Here is a 14,744-nt window from a genome sequence, read left to right as displayed (position 1 = left end):
GCCCCCCTACAGCCGTAGCCTCGTTCCTTCTGGTTCGCCAGCGAATGGCCTGGCTTCATCTTTCCCTCCTGTCCCCTTTGGAAGGAGATGGGGGAAGAGAGCCATGAAGAGAGGTGAGCACACCGCCGGCCCCCCAGCCCAGTTAAAGGACACTCAGACGCGGCGGGGGTTCTGGCAAGCAGCAGTTCCATTTATTATCACACAAGCACTTGCTTTTATAGGCAGATAGGGCGGAGAGGTTTTAACATAATCCAATCAGCTTCAAGGGCATGCATCCTGTCTCAGTGCCTAGCTATTGTGTTCATGAGCGCAGAAGCATGTATTTGGCCAATAAGGGCTTAGGCAAGGTTCCCGCAGACACCCCCACCCTACTTCCTACTGTCTTAGGCTGCCACGTTAATCCACTTGTAATGTCACTTAAGGTGGTGTTAGTTTTTAAGGCCCAACACTCTCCTAATGGCTTATATGCTTTGCCCATTTTTCAATTGTGTTGTTTCACTGATTTATACGTGTGTGTGCGTGCGTGCGCTCACGCATGAGTGTATATGTGTGTGTGTAAAGTTCTGGATACTACTTATGTAGTATTGCTAATACATGTTCACCAACTAGGGCTTCTCATTTGATTTTGATTGTCAGACAAAAGTTTCTTGTACAGTTGTTTAAGTTCCTTGTATATTCTGGATATTAATCCTTTGTCGGATGTATAATTTGCAAATATTTTCTCCCACTCTGTTGGTTGTCTTTTAGCTCTGTTAATTGTTTCTTTTGCTGTGCAGAAGCTTTTTAGTTTGATATAATCCCATTTGTTTATTTTTCCTTTGGTTGCCCGTGCTTTTGGGGTCGTATTCATGAAGTCTGTGTCCAGTCCTATTTCCTGAAGTGTTTCTCCTATGTTTCTTTAAGAAGTTTTATTGTTTCAGGGTGTATATTTAAATCCTTAATCCATTTTGAGTTGATTTTAGTATATGGTGAGAGGTATGGGTCTAGTTTCATTTTCCTGTATATGGATATCCAGTTATCCCAGCACCCTTTGCTGAAGAGGCAGTCCCTTCCCTGGTGAATAGGCCATCTTAACCATTTTTAAGTATACAGTTTAGTAGTGATAAGTACATTCATGTTGTTGCATAACCAGTCTCCAACTCTTTTCATCTTGCAAAATGTGAAATTCTGCAACTATTAAACAACTCCCCTTTCCTCTCTTCACCCAGCCCATGGCAGCTATTCTTCTACTTTCCATCTCTATGAATTTGACTACTTTAGTTACCTCATATAAGAGGAATCAAACAATATTTGTCTTTTTGTGACTGACATTTCACTTTGTATAATGTCCTCAAGATTTGTTCATGTTGTAGCATGTATCAGAGTTTCCTTCCTCTTTAAGGCTAAATAAACCACATTTTGTTTATATACTCATCTGTAGGTGGACACTTGGGTTGCTTCCATCTTTTGGTTATTATGAATAACACTGCTATGAACATGGTATACAAGTATCTGTAAAAGTCCCTGATTTTAGTTCTTCTGGGAATATATCCAGAAGTGGAAGTTATGGATTATACAGTTATTGTATTTTAATTTTTTGAGGAATATCCATAATATTTTCCATAGCAGCTGCCCCATTTTATACTCCCACCAACAGTATACAAGGGTTCCAATTTCTCTACATCCTTACATCCTTGGCAATACTTGTTATTATTTTTTTTTAACACAATAGCCATCTTAATGGATGTGAAATATTTTCTCCATTAATTTTAACAGTTTGAAAATGATTGGATTTGTTTCTGAAGTCTGTACTATGTTCCACTGTTCTTTTTGTCTATCCCTGGATCACTATAGCACTGTGTTAATTACTATAGCTTTATAATAATCTAAGTATCTCTAGAAAGGCAAGTCTTTTTCAAAATTTCACATAACTGTTGGAATTAGTCAAGTTCTGTGAAAAATTTTGTTGAATATTTGTTAGAATCATGTTCCTAGATTAATTGTTGGAGAAGTAACATCCTAATAACAGTGAGTGTTGCCATCCATATTTTGTCATTTATTTTGTCTTCTTTTATATTTTTCAAATATATTATGATTTTCCTTGTAAATATTTTGTTCATCTATACAGTACTTAGTAATAAATTCAACAAAATGATGAATGAATTTACAGAGATGGGGGATATTGGGTTATCAATTTATTTTGGTTATTTGTATATTTAGGCTTTCTTTCTTGGATATGTTTTGGTAACCCATATATTTCTTGAAATTTTTCCATTAAAGTTTTCAAATGTATTGGCATATTTATTTTCATGGTAGTCTCATGGCTTTTAAAATCTCTTGAGAAAGATGAAAGAAATAAAAATAAATAAAATTTCTTGAGTTTTAATCTTTAAGAGAGTTCCCATTTATGCACATCTTCATGAGATCATGGCATTTCTAGACTTTCTTTTTGTCAATTTGAGGGATGTGAAATGGTATCTTGTCATTTTTTGGTTATGTCCCATGTAAATCCATTATGTTATTTGGTTTCTTTCCTTTTCCTGTGATTATTTTTGCCTGAATGTGTCTATCAGTTTTTGCTAAGGTATTTTCTTCATTATGTCCCTCCTTCTGCTTTCCTTGGGTTTACTTTATTGTTATTTTCCAAGCTTCTTGATTTGAAGTTTTAAATTATTTATTTTTTCAGTCATTTGAAAATAAAGTTTAACCATAATTTCTCTCTTTAATTATAACTTTTCTGTATCCAATATGTATTTTGATATTCTAATACTTTCATTGTCATCCAGTTCTAAATATATCATTTTCATATGAATTTAATTAGAGTCAACTTCTGTTTCATATAGATGAAAAAGATGAGAAAACTTTTGTTTTTCCAAGATTTTTATATGACTTAATAATGGCTTATTTATTGCAGAACTTGAATGGAAGCTAGCAGAAGTTGGAGCAATACAGACTGATCTGGAAGAAAACCCCAAAAAAGACATTGTAGATATGATGGTATCTTCGATTAGAAACACTTCTATTCATGATGACGGTAATAGTTCCAACAGTGATAATGATACCTAATTGAAATATTTAATAAATAGTTTCAAAGTGTATGTATAGTCAATGTTTAATTTACTACTGCCTTTATATAATCAGAAATCAGAAAATTTATAGATTTATTTTATTTCCATTTTTATATTAGAATTATAGCTTATATGTTTCAAAAATTTTCAGGTATTTCAGAATATTCACTGCTTCCAGCAAAACCAGACTTTGTATTAAACCCTTAATATTTTTCTGTGGCTTATCCTTTTTTCGGCCCATGTTGGACAAAAACACAAATATTATTAAGTCCTCTGTGTTGCACACTCACTTCCAAAGAGACCTATGAATGAAAATAATAAAAAAGAACCATGAAATTTTTATTTAATTTAAATCAACACATCTTTAAGTTTATTATTTAGGGGCCTTGAGTGAAAATTGTTCAATTTTGACCTTATGCTTTTTCTTTGAAATCTCTTAACTGTTAAAAAATTAAACACTTATTCTGAAAAGTACATAAGAAACATCTCCACTCATTATTATTGTTCTGAATAGCTGTTATTTAGTTAGAATATTACTAAGTATTCTAACAGTTAAACTATAGAATCATTAGAACAGTATGACATGTACATTTCTAAATCCTGAGGAGAGATGAGAAAAATATATTGTGGGACTTACCTGTGTTTTAATAGTAATCATAGAAGAATTCATCAGGAGAAAACATACAATATTAGGACACTACAAAATACCTGCGGGATGTTTTATCTTGGCGAAATAATAAACATCACTTGTAGAAGAAAGGTTGGTAAATCCAGCACATAATAATTCAGTAACATATTTTATTCTTCTACTTTGTATTGATGATCCATAATTCTGTTTATGGGATGTTCACTGATGTTTGTGAGAGAAGCTAGACTAAATTTAAATGCTTAGATTACAAAAAGAAAAAAAAAAATTGGTGGAAATTGAGGCAGTTTAACATGGAGCCAAGAAAAGGCTCTTTGTTGCTGTTGGTGAAGGGTTGATGTTTGTGAGAGAAGCTAGACTAAATTTAAATGCTTAGATTACAAAAAGAAAAAAAAAAATTGGTGGAAATTGAGGCAGTTTAACATGGAGCCAAGAAAAGGCTCTTTGTTGCTGTTGGTGAAGGGTAGGGATCTTCGACTCTGTAGAGAATCATGAAGTGGAAGGAAAGTTAAATACACATTTGAGTAAGGTAATTATAATTTCTTTCACCAGATGCCATGGTGTTAATGTGTCCCCCAAATGTCATGTGTTGGAAACTTAATCCTCAGTGCAACAGTATTGAGAAGTGGGAACTTGAGGAAGTGATTAGGTCATAAGGGCTCTGCCTTTATGCATAGATTGTCATTATTGCCAGGAGTGGGTTTGTTATAAAAGTGGGTTCAAGAGTGGGTTTATTATAGGGCCGCCCCATGGCTCACTCGGGAGAGTGCAGTGCTGGTAGTGCCGAGGCCATGCGTTTGGATCCTATATAGGGATGGCCGGTGCACTCACTGGCTGAGCCGTGGTGCAAGTAATGCCGTGCTGTGGGTTGCAATCCCCTTACCGGTCAGAAAAAAAAAAAAAGTGGCTTTATTATAAAAGCAAATTCGGCCCCCTCTCTTTTTTGCATGCGTGTTCTCTTGTCCTTCCACCTTTGGCCATGGGATGATGCAGAAGGAAGGCCCTCACCAGATATGGGTCCCTCGACCTTGGACTTTGAAGCCACCAGAACTACTAGCCAAATAAACTTCTACTGTTTATAAATTACCCAGTCTGTGGTATTCTGTTATAGCAGCACAAAATGCACTAAGACACAGATAAGGTAAAATCAAGGAATCTAACTTTGGAAAGGATTAGGAAAGCTTCTTTCTTCTGAGATAGCAACAAAGTTTGTGAAAATATAAATCTTGGGACTTGAGAGAAGGAAAGTTAAGGGAGGTCACGTACAGTGGTCTTTATGGCATGATGCACACATATCAGAGAAGTAATTACCTAGTTATATTGATCCAACTCCTGAACTCCTTAAGAAAAGGATGGATAAATTCCCATTCAGGATAAAACATTTGTGGAAACGAAAGGAGGAGCGATATTATCATAATGTTACAATGTAACTCTAATACCATCTAATGCATCTAAATATGAACATTATTTCCCCTCCAATTAAAACCAAATGCAAAATTTCCCCCTAAATGTAATCCTTTTTTAAAAGTAAAAACATATTTATTTTATTTTTTAAGTTAAAATTAATGGAGGAATTACTAATAGCATTTAGGATCGCTGAAAGAAGAGTACATATTTCCTTTTAACTCTAAACTCAGATCCACCAGGTGGCAGTTTTTATCTTCAAACACAGTTTTGAAGACTTAAACATTTGTAAAAATTATAAAATTATAGAATACTAGAATTTGGTGGTTCTGATTCTAGTCCCACTCTTCTGTGAAGTACACACACATTCTTCCAGCAAGGACTCATGCCTACCAACACAGGTCACTACTTGCATACACTAGTTTATTTATACATTCTTGTTTAAATAGTTATAAATGTTTGTCAAAATGTGACGAAGTTATTTAATATGTAACATTCTCCATTTTACTGAATGCATCTTTGTTTAATGGGGTACAGACAAGCTTTTTTTAAATGCCAATATTAACTATGTTTTACCAACAAAAATGATTATTTCATATTTTTCAATCTAATATTTTTGCTTATTCCTGTTCTCTATTGAAACTCCCTTCCCTACTTTATAGTGCCTTGCTTGTCAAAGTCTGGTCCTAGAATCAGCAGCATTCCCAGGGAACTTGTTAGAAATACAGAATCTCTGGCCCCATCCCAGAATAACTGAATTGGAATTTTCATTTTAATGAGATCCCCAGGTGATTGGCATGCACATTAAAATTTGAGAAGCACTAGGCAGCAAATTCCTTAAAGATGGCTTGAGCATATTCTTTAACTATACCCCCACATTCTAGGTTATTAAGTTTGTCCAGTTTAAAACCCCAATCTCAGTTCCAAGCCAAACATTCCCTGACTGAACTTGTGACACAAGGAACTCTAAAGATGGAAGTTGGGTTTGTTCTTAATCAGTTCTTTCCCTCTCCTTTCAGGGCCCATCCCTCTGGTGTTGGAGACTGGGAGGGTGAATAGGGATGAAATGGATGTTTCTCTTAACTGTGCAATCCATATTGTGTCCAAATGTCCACTCTTTAATGGGACACATTGAGTTCTCCTAAAAACTTTGAGGCAGCCTCCCCATTGCACAGTCCTGTACCAGACATAAGAAATGGATCAGTCTTAGCTATGTTTTTGAATCTCTCTTAGTTCCCTCTCTCAGAAGTATATCCAGGCTCTTACTACTATCATATCTCTCCTTGTTGGGCATTAAGATGGTTCAAACTTGGACATAGTTTTCTACACAGCAACAATGGACCCATGAGAAATCAACACATCCTTGCCATGCCAAATGGTAGAACTGCAGATAACTTTACTTCAGCCCACTCCCTGGCCAGCTGTTTCCAAGTATGAGGGGACTTCAAAAAATTTGTGGAAAAATTTTTAAAAAGTAAACTTTATTTCTCCACATAAGCTCCATCAACTTCAAGACACTTTGTGATGACGTCAGACATTTAGTCTATCCCTAAAGAACTGAGGGTCTTGGGAATGCTGTTGATGTCAATGCTGTCTTTTTTACATTAGTAAATGAAGAAAAATGATGGCCTTTTAAAGATTTTTTAACATTAGCAAACAAAAAGAAGTCAGAAGGAGCCAAATCAGGACTGTAAGGTGGATGCCTAAAGATTCACCATCAAAAGTCTTGCAAAATTGCCATTGTCTGATGAGAGGAATGAGCAGGAGCATTGTCATGGTGGAGAAAGACTCCGGTGAAAATTTTCTGGGCATTTTTCTGCTAAAGCTTTGGCTAATTTTCTCAAAACACTCTCATAATAAGCAGACACTACTGTTCTTTGGCTGTTCAGAAAGCCAATAAGCAAACTGAGCATCCCAAAAACCTGCTGCCATGACCATTGTTCTTTGAAGAAATGTTTCAAGGTCTTGATCCCACTTGTTTAAAATTTCCATTGAAAGCTCTGCTTTTGTCTGCAACCGATCTGGGTGCAACAGTTTTGGAACAAAGTTTGCTCAACTATAATTCTTCAGACAGAACTGTGTAAGCTAAACAAATTGTCTATGATGTTCGCTATCGTTTTTCCTGTTAATCATTGGTCCTCTAATTTTTTCCTTGCCAATCCATATAGATGGTCTGTCACTGCGGGCTTCATCTTCAACATCGTCTCATCACTTTTTAAAACAAGTTATCTGTTTGTAAACTGTTCATTTCTTTGGGGCATTGTCCCTATAAACCTTCTGTAAAGCATCAATGGTTCACCATTCTTCCACCCAAGCTTTACATAAATTTGTCGTTTGTTCCTGCTTCAATTTTAGCAGAATTCATGTTGCTCTGATGGGGGCTCTTTTCAAATTGTCCTATTCTTAGTGCCTCAAACTAGATCCTGTTTCAGACGTGTTATAACAAGTTAGTATGAGTTTATTTTGGTGCAAAAATTTTTTGCTGTCCATGCAGAGTTTTTCCATAATATGCATTTTTCATGTACTTTTTGAAGACCTCTTGTATCTTCCTATTCAGGTAAGTGCAGGACAGTATCAATAAATCCGTCAGTGGATGAGATATCAGCCTTCGCTTCTTGCAGTCACCTCTAGTTTCTCAAGCTGATTCTATTGAAGATATTGATTCACTTAACTTGGGGTGCTGTGGGGCATAAAAAGGAAAGGAACAGCTACAATACTCTCCAGGAACCTAGTAAGACAGTGGCTTCAAAGATTCTCTCAAGTGTTCCTCTTCTTCCCAAGTGTTCTACTTATATGGCCTGAGAGTAAGGAGTTGGGAGGTTTTGGCTGTGGTAGGTCCAGTGTTGTCCAACTTTTAGCCCTGGCTGAGGGAGTGGGTATCTGGCCCCAAGTATTGGCAGCTATTTAAAAGGTGAGATACTTCATGCCCTTTGTTCCCTATTTTGGACTTCACTCAGCATATTCTTGTACAGGTGTTCTATATATTACGATTTTATATATTCTTATGGGTCCTTGAAATACTCAATTACTAGCACAGTATTAGTCAAATTGTATTTCACTGATTTGTTTCTCCCTCCTTTGTATTTTCAAACACATCGCCTCTTGACCATAATCTGCCTAAAATCATAATTTGGGATATAAAGATGATCATGAAAAATCTTCTTTCTAGCATGTTTTACCTTTCATCTCACTCATTCATTTAATCATTCATTGACCTAAGGCATTAAAATGAATGCTGCATATACAGTGGTGAACAAAACACATGGTTCTTGCCCTCCTGGAGTTTATCATGTGGTAGTAGGGAAGATAATAAATAAGAAAACAAATATCAAACAAATACATACATAATTTAAGCTTATAAATATTATGGGGGGCACAATGAAAGAGTATAACTATGGGTACTATGTGGGGCGGGCAGATGGAAGGTGAGAGATCTACTTAAATAGTTAGATCTTTGAGATACAAAGGTTGAAATAGAGCCAGCCATGAGAAGAGGTAGGAGGGGGGTTCAGGCAAGGGCAAGGTGTGTGCCAAAGCCTGATAGCAGAGATATAAGCAAGGAACTGAAAAGAGCTTTCTGGGTGGGAGTGCCATGGGAAAAGGAGAAAATGGTGGGACATGTGGTTAGAGAGGTAGGCAGAAGCCAGATCAAAGAGGGTATTGTGGCCATGATTAGAAATTTCGATGTGATGGGAAATGGTAAAACGGTTTTCAGAAGGAACACAAAGTGATTTCATTTATATTTTCAAAAGAGTATTCTTGGGCCGGCCCGGTGGCGCACTGCTACAGTGCGCCGCTTGGGAGCGCAGCAGCGCTCCTGCTGAGGGTTCGGATCCCACATACAGACCGGTTCCTGCTCACTGGCTGAGCGAGGTGCGGGTGCAGCGCCGAGGGTTGCGATCCGTTGCCGGACATGAAAAAAGACAAAAAGGAAAAAAAAAAAGAGTATTCTTGTTGCTCTGTGGAGAACAAATTGAAGGGGACATCCATGATATGTGAGACATCCAAGAAAAAACATCAGGTAGGCAATCGGACATATGTGTAATGGAGCCCAGGGGAGAGGTGTACGCTGGAGTTAAAAATCTGTGAGTAATTTCAAACATTCCTAGGGTTCCAACAACAGGTTATAAAGACCTACAACCACCATCCTCACCACCCAACCTTTATGTAGCAGTTTAATTTACATTTGATCATCACAGTTCTCTCAAATGCTTGTCCTTATAACTTTATTCATAGGTACTCTGAAGCTCAGAGGAATTACTCGACTTGGTCAATGTCTTTCAGCTTAGTATTAGTCAGGATTTAAGCCTAGTATACATATCTTAAACTTCCTATTTTCTAATTCACCTAAACTATAGTGTTTGTAAAACTAGGAATGTCAATGGAAGAATAGATGAGAGACGTATTAGGGAAGTACATAAACAACTTTGTGACTAATGGGACGTGAGGAACTAGGGGAAGAATTTGGTCAAAAGAAACATGAGAATTACACAAAAATGGACATCACTGATAAAAATAGCCAACACTTATATGAGATTTCTTATGTATCAGGTACTGTTATACACACACACATACCCCCCCCCAAGTACAGTCTCTTCTCAATTACCCTATGAGATGGGATTATTATCTCCATTTTGCAGATGAGGACATTAGAGAACAGAGAAATAACTTTCTCAAGGTCGTGCAGATATTAAGTGGTAGAACTGTAATCTAAACCTAGGCAGTTTAGCTCCTAATTTTGTGCTCTTAACCTCTATGCTATATTGCCTCTATCAAGATATCAACTGGGAGAAATCAGCTGAGAAGGGAGTTGGAAATACTTTAAATGATAACAAAGCATGCGAGGAGTGAACAGAATATCTGAATTACATAAATTGTGTTTAAGGAGAGGGACATAAATTCAGGATCTATGAAACTATGAGGCAAAATTTTTGTTTCATGGAAATGTGGAATCTGAAAGTTGGAAAATCTATTAGAAATATCTGGTTGTTTTTTTTCTTAGGAGACTATGAGAAGAAAGAAGTTGTGAACTGAACTGTGAGAAATGCTCAAGCAGAGACAGAGGACTGAGCAGAAAAACAGGGGATTATCAACAGGTCTTGGTAAATAATTAAATACAGAAAGTGAGAGAGGGAGGAGTCAAAGATGAACATGGTTTGATCCTGGTGACTAAGAGGACAATGAAACCATTGAAAAGAGCAAAGGTGTTTTTGAAGATATATGTTCTAGATGACGTGGAATATGAGGAGGTATCTGTCACTAAACTAAAATCCAAACATCCATCCTAGGAAAAGGATTCAAACCCTCTTGTCTGCAACCTACCTTTATCAGTACTGTTAACCTTGCCTCCTCTCTTGCTACCTACCAGTAAACAGAACTCTTGATTGCATGTCACAGAAAACCTCTCACTGGCTTAAGCAATAAACACATACAAGAATTTATTGACTAGTTTAACTGAAATTTCCAGAGGAATCTAGTCCACATTGGTTTCAGGGCATCAAACATGTCTCTAGGCCAAATCTCCATCTTTGAATCTTCTTTCATGTTGCCTTCTTTCTCAGAATTTACGTGTAGAAAGATGGCTCCAGGCCTCTCTATTCTTCCAGATTTAAATCCATTGGAAAAGAGGTAACACCTATCTTGGTAAATGCAGCCTATGGCAGAAGATTAACTCAAATATGCTTTCTTTCTGGTGTCCTGCCCAGACCATAAGGAAAGAGAGTGGAGAAAGAATAGTTCTCCAAAAGAAATAATCAGAATAGGGAACGAATGCTGAACAGGCAAAAATGTCTACTAAAATCTCTTCCGTTATATGATTAACAAATCATGCTTTTCCATTACAGATAGAAAAATCCTCAGGTGGGCCGGCCCGTGGCACTCTTGGGAGAGTGTGGTGCTGATAACACCAAGACCAAGGGTTCGGATCCCATATAGGGATGGCCGGTTAGCTCACTTGGGAGAGCGTGATGCTGACAACACCAAGACAAGGGTTAAGATCCCCTTACCGGTGATGTTAAAAAAAAAGAAAGAAAGAAAGAAAGAAAAATCCTCAGGTGAAGAATCAGTGATCTGAATAAGTCTCTCAATTTTGATGTTGCTTTTCTGTGAGAATACAGCAAGACTTTGAAATGTTTACCTTGAAGAGAGAATTTTATAGCCAAAACTGCAGCGTATTTTTTCAAACAAGGAGATGGCTTCTATTTCAAATCCAAAGAACATTCATTAAAACACAAACATTACTAGGAATTAGGACTAAAAGACCTGTTTTCCAGTAATTTAGAAGCACTGAAATGTGCTTTCTCACCTGAACCACGTGTATCTTAAGCATTAAGGGAAGTAATTTTACCCCCCTAAACTAAGCAGAAGTATTCACACGTTGTTCTAACGAGGGAAACCGTGAAAATTAGGATCCTAATTTATGCCCATTGCTTCAACTCCTATCTTCCATCGGCCTTTAATAAAAGGCCAGGGGGAAAACTCCAACTGAGCAATCACATCCCGACCTCCTTTCGCCTCTCTCCTCCAGCCGAAGGCGCACATCTGGTCTCCCCAGACCCACCCACAAATCGGAAGCAATGCAAGTCGCGCTCCTCCGGGAGATGGGAAGAGGAGGCACTGATAGTCCAGGCACCTTCTCAACCCCCTCTCCCAGCCCCAGGAGAGGAAACGCGAGTGATGCCACGGGGGGGAAAAAGTCTCCCTCGAACACCTGAAAAACCTAACCTGGCGTCGGCAAAGTGCTTTGTTTTTCAAGGGAGAGAAGGTCTCCTTTCTGGCCTCCGGATCCTCATCCAGCAGAAAGCTCTTCCTCCTCCTCGCTCTCGGCATCCAGGGCGAAAGCCAAAGCCGCCTGCACCTAACGCTAACGCTCCCCGGGCCGGCTCCACCTCCCCGGCTATCCAGTACACGGCGCCCTCTCGGCCGGTGCGGGTGGCCAGATGATTTTAATGTGCAGTTTTTTTCAGTCTCCTATTCCTTAGTTCTTGCAAAAATACAACTGTGATATCACATATAAGACCCATTTTTTAAGTTGCTTACTTCACCTCTCCACAGGCACCTCCAACAAAGTACGTACTAAAATAAACCTATCTTTCCTTCTCAATTTGTTTATCTTATCACCACCTTCTAAGTTTCCCAATCCAGAAAAATGTTAATTACTTCCTCCCTCTGCTGTCCATCCATAATCATACATAAGTACTGTCATGCTCATTTCACTTCAATATTTCTGGAATCCCTCTACTTTATCTTAATATCTTCTCAAACCTCTTAATTGGCCTTCCTACCATAAATCATTTACCATCACTTATCTTTCTTCAACACTGTATCTTGGTACTCTCTCCTTGACCCTAAACTCTAGCCATTCACGCAGTCATCCAAACTCAGGATGCTTTCCTCGATCTTGCTCTTCATCTTTGTCCAAACAGCGTTTTTTATATTGCCCTTCTCCTGAGTCCTATTTAACCTACAACTCTCACCCCACATACGTTCTCCTAGTTTTAGAAGCCTTCTGTGACATGTCTCTATCCCTTCCCTCCCACTCTCTGCAGAGTAGTTGCCCCATACAGTGCTTTTATACCACTTATCAAATGAGATTGCAATTGCCTGTTTACCTAAGCTCTTTCTTGCTATTTCTATCCCTAATGTATGTTATGTTGTGGAATATAATAAAAAGCATATGTACTTCACAGGACCTGGTTTTCCAAAGCCTTGCAGTTTCAAGTATTGACCTTGCAAGGACAGGAAATTTTCCTCAGGCTATAAGTCTCTGTTGCAAGATAAGAATTGTGGCACAGCAGGTTGCTGGCTCAAAGACAGACTAGTTACTGATTGTTATGTAAAGATACTGAGAAACTGCTAGAGGGAGAAGGAATGTTTGTTAAGATCAAAGCTTTTGTTGATAGCCTTACTGGAATGTCATCTGGCTTGTTTCACTAAAAGTTACTAGCCTATATTGTTAAACTATAACCCCGCCTTTGTTCTCTTCCTGTAACTTCCTGGTCTGGAAAATAAATGCAGGAAGAGAACCCCAATTTGCTGTTAATTTCCCAAGAATGGGTTCCCTCTCACTTGAGGGTTCCCAGGGAAGTTAACCACTTCGGGGTCTCTCACTGCTCAGAAGAGATTGGCTTTGGGTTATCCTTGCATCCAGGGGAAGTGGGGTGACAAATCCATGGTGGGCAAAGCAACACAAAGCAACATTATGTAATAGGCTGGAGTAAATATGGGATGAAAGAACGAATGGAAACATTTCTAGCCACATCTAGGGACCAAATGATTCTCTAGTAACCTCTAAAATCATCTGGCCAAGCTCAAAGGATGTGACCTCTGTAAAGCTATTTATATAAGTTTCTGAGTTCTTTAGCTCTTGCCTTTAAAGATGCCTCATCTGGCCACCCTGCTCCTTCCCCTGAGGGATCAGTGAGAACCAAAGAAAGAGCATTTTAGGGCCAAGCCTGGTTAGCTCACTTGGAAGAGCCTGGTGCTGACAACACCAAGTCAAGGGTTAAGATACCCTTACCGGTCATCCTCTGGAAACAAACAAACAAACAAAGAAGGAGCATTTTGCTTGAAAAGATAGCAGGGAGGAAAGCCCAAGGAAAGTATAACTACCAATTATGAGCTTTGGAAGGGAAAGCCATGAAAGCCTTGGAATGTTTCCCTCTGGGTAGGGCAGAGTACTGGGGAAAAGCTTTATTCACTTTATACGCTTTTAGAAGTAAGCTGTAAATTCTGATAATCTTGGAATTTCACAATGTGTACAATGAAAGTGAATAAATTCCAAAGACTTTTTTACCAAAGACTTTTCTATTATAGTGTAGGTTGGTTCTCAGTTGCCTTGTTGGAAGTAGAGCAGACCCTTGAAATGTACAGGCTTAACATTTTTTGTGGGACTTCAGAGGTCCCTAACAAGTGTAATAATTTATAATTTTGCTGAGTCATAATTCTGAATCATGACCAAGCACCATAGAACCCTCAGGATACACATCCAAACCCACCATGTCACATTAAAGGACTCAAGAAGGGATTACTAAGTGCTTCAGCTACAGTTGATTGCCCCTAATGCAGGAAATTATACTCCACAATGGTATTCAAGATGGCGGGATGCAGCTCTCACAAATGTCAAGGCTACTGCAGTGGTTTTAGCTAGTAAGTAAAAACCTTTGCTGTAAAACTTAACATCAAATCCAGCAGCAGAGATCAGGCAAATGACTTGAACAGAAAAGTGGCCTTCCCAAGAAAAATAATCCCTGACAACATAGCTAATTTTGTGGACATGAGAGCCTTGAGAAATCAACGAGCCTGGAGGCTGAATTTCAAGGATGCTTTTTTTTCAGGTATATCCTCAAAAGAAGCAGTACTATCCACATTAATAAGCCTCTGGAAATAAAACTGCTCAGCGTAAAACAAATGAAAGATACAACAATCACAGTAATTCCTTGAACTTACAAAAGGAGAGAACAAAACAGGCCACCAGAGGTGGGAAAGGGAAGGGGGAGAAACAGGGTTAGGGAGAAATTGATAAAGGGGCACAAAAAATGTTTACATTGTGTGATAAAATATTTTTTTAAAATGTTCAGCATGATGTGATATAATCTGCAGGAAAGTGCTCAACTATTAGCTGCTTTCCTACCCTGAGAGTTTCTCCC

General features: G+C 38.2%; 1 protein-coding gene and 1 long non-coding RNA gene across 2 annotated transcripts in view; one reads left to right on the top strand and one right to left on the bottom strand.

The window, feature by feature from the left end:
• The window catches only part of PDCL2 (phosducin-like 2), a 30,185-nt gene extending 27,108 nt beyond the window's left edge, over positions 1-3,077 (top strand). Inside the window, exon 6 of the mRNA XM_008572493.1 lies at positions 2,894-3,077. Coding sequence (XP_008570715.1) covers positions 2,894-3,045 — 152 coding nt within the window. The 3' untranslated portion in view covers positions 3,046-3,077. The remainder of the gene's footprint in view (positions 1-2,893) is intronic.
• A 54-nt stretch (positions 3,078-3,131) lies between these two features.
• LOC103590285 lies at positions 3,132-11,978 on the bottom strand. The gene is made up of 2 exons (XR_550455.1): positions 11,821-11,978; positions 3,132-3,349 (listed from the first exon to the last, which is right to left on the bottom strand). It is a non-coding gene; the product is annotated as an uncharacterized LOC103590285 (long non-coding RNA).
• Between the last annotated feature and the right edge of the window lie 2,766 nt (positions 11,979-14,744).

This window comes from Galeopterus variegatus, unplaced genomic scaffold (genome assembly GCF_000696425.1).
Source record: "Galeopterus variegatus unplaced genomic scaffold, G_variegatus-3.0.2 Scaffold793, whole genome shotgun sequence".
In the NCBI taxonomy this organism is placed as follows: domain Eukaryota; kingdom Metazoa; phylum Chordata; class Mammalia; order Dermoptera; family Cynocephalidae; genus Galeopterus; species Galeopterus variegatus.
This window is presented reverse-complemented; position numbering and strand designations above follow the sequence as displayed.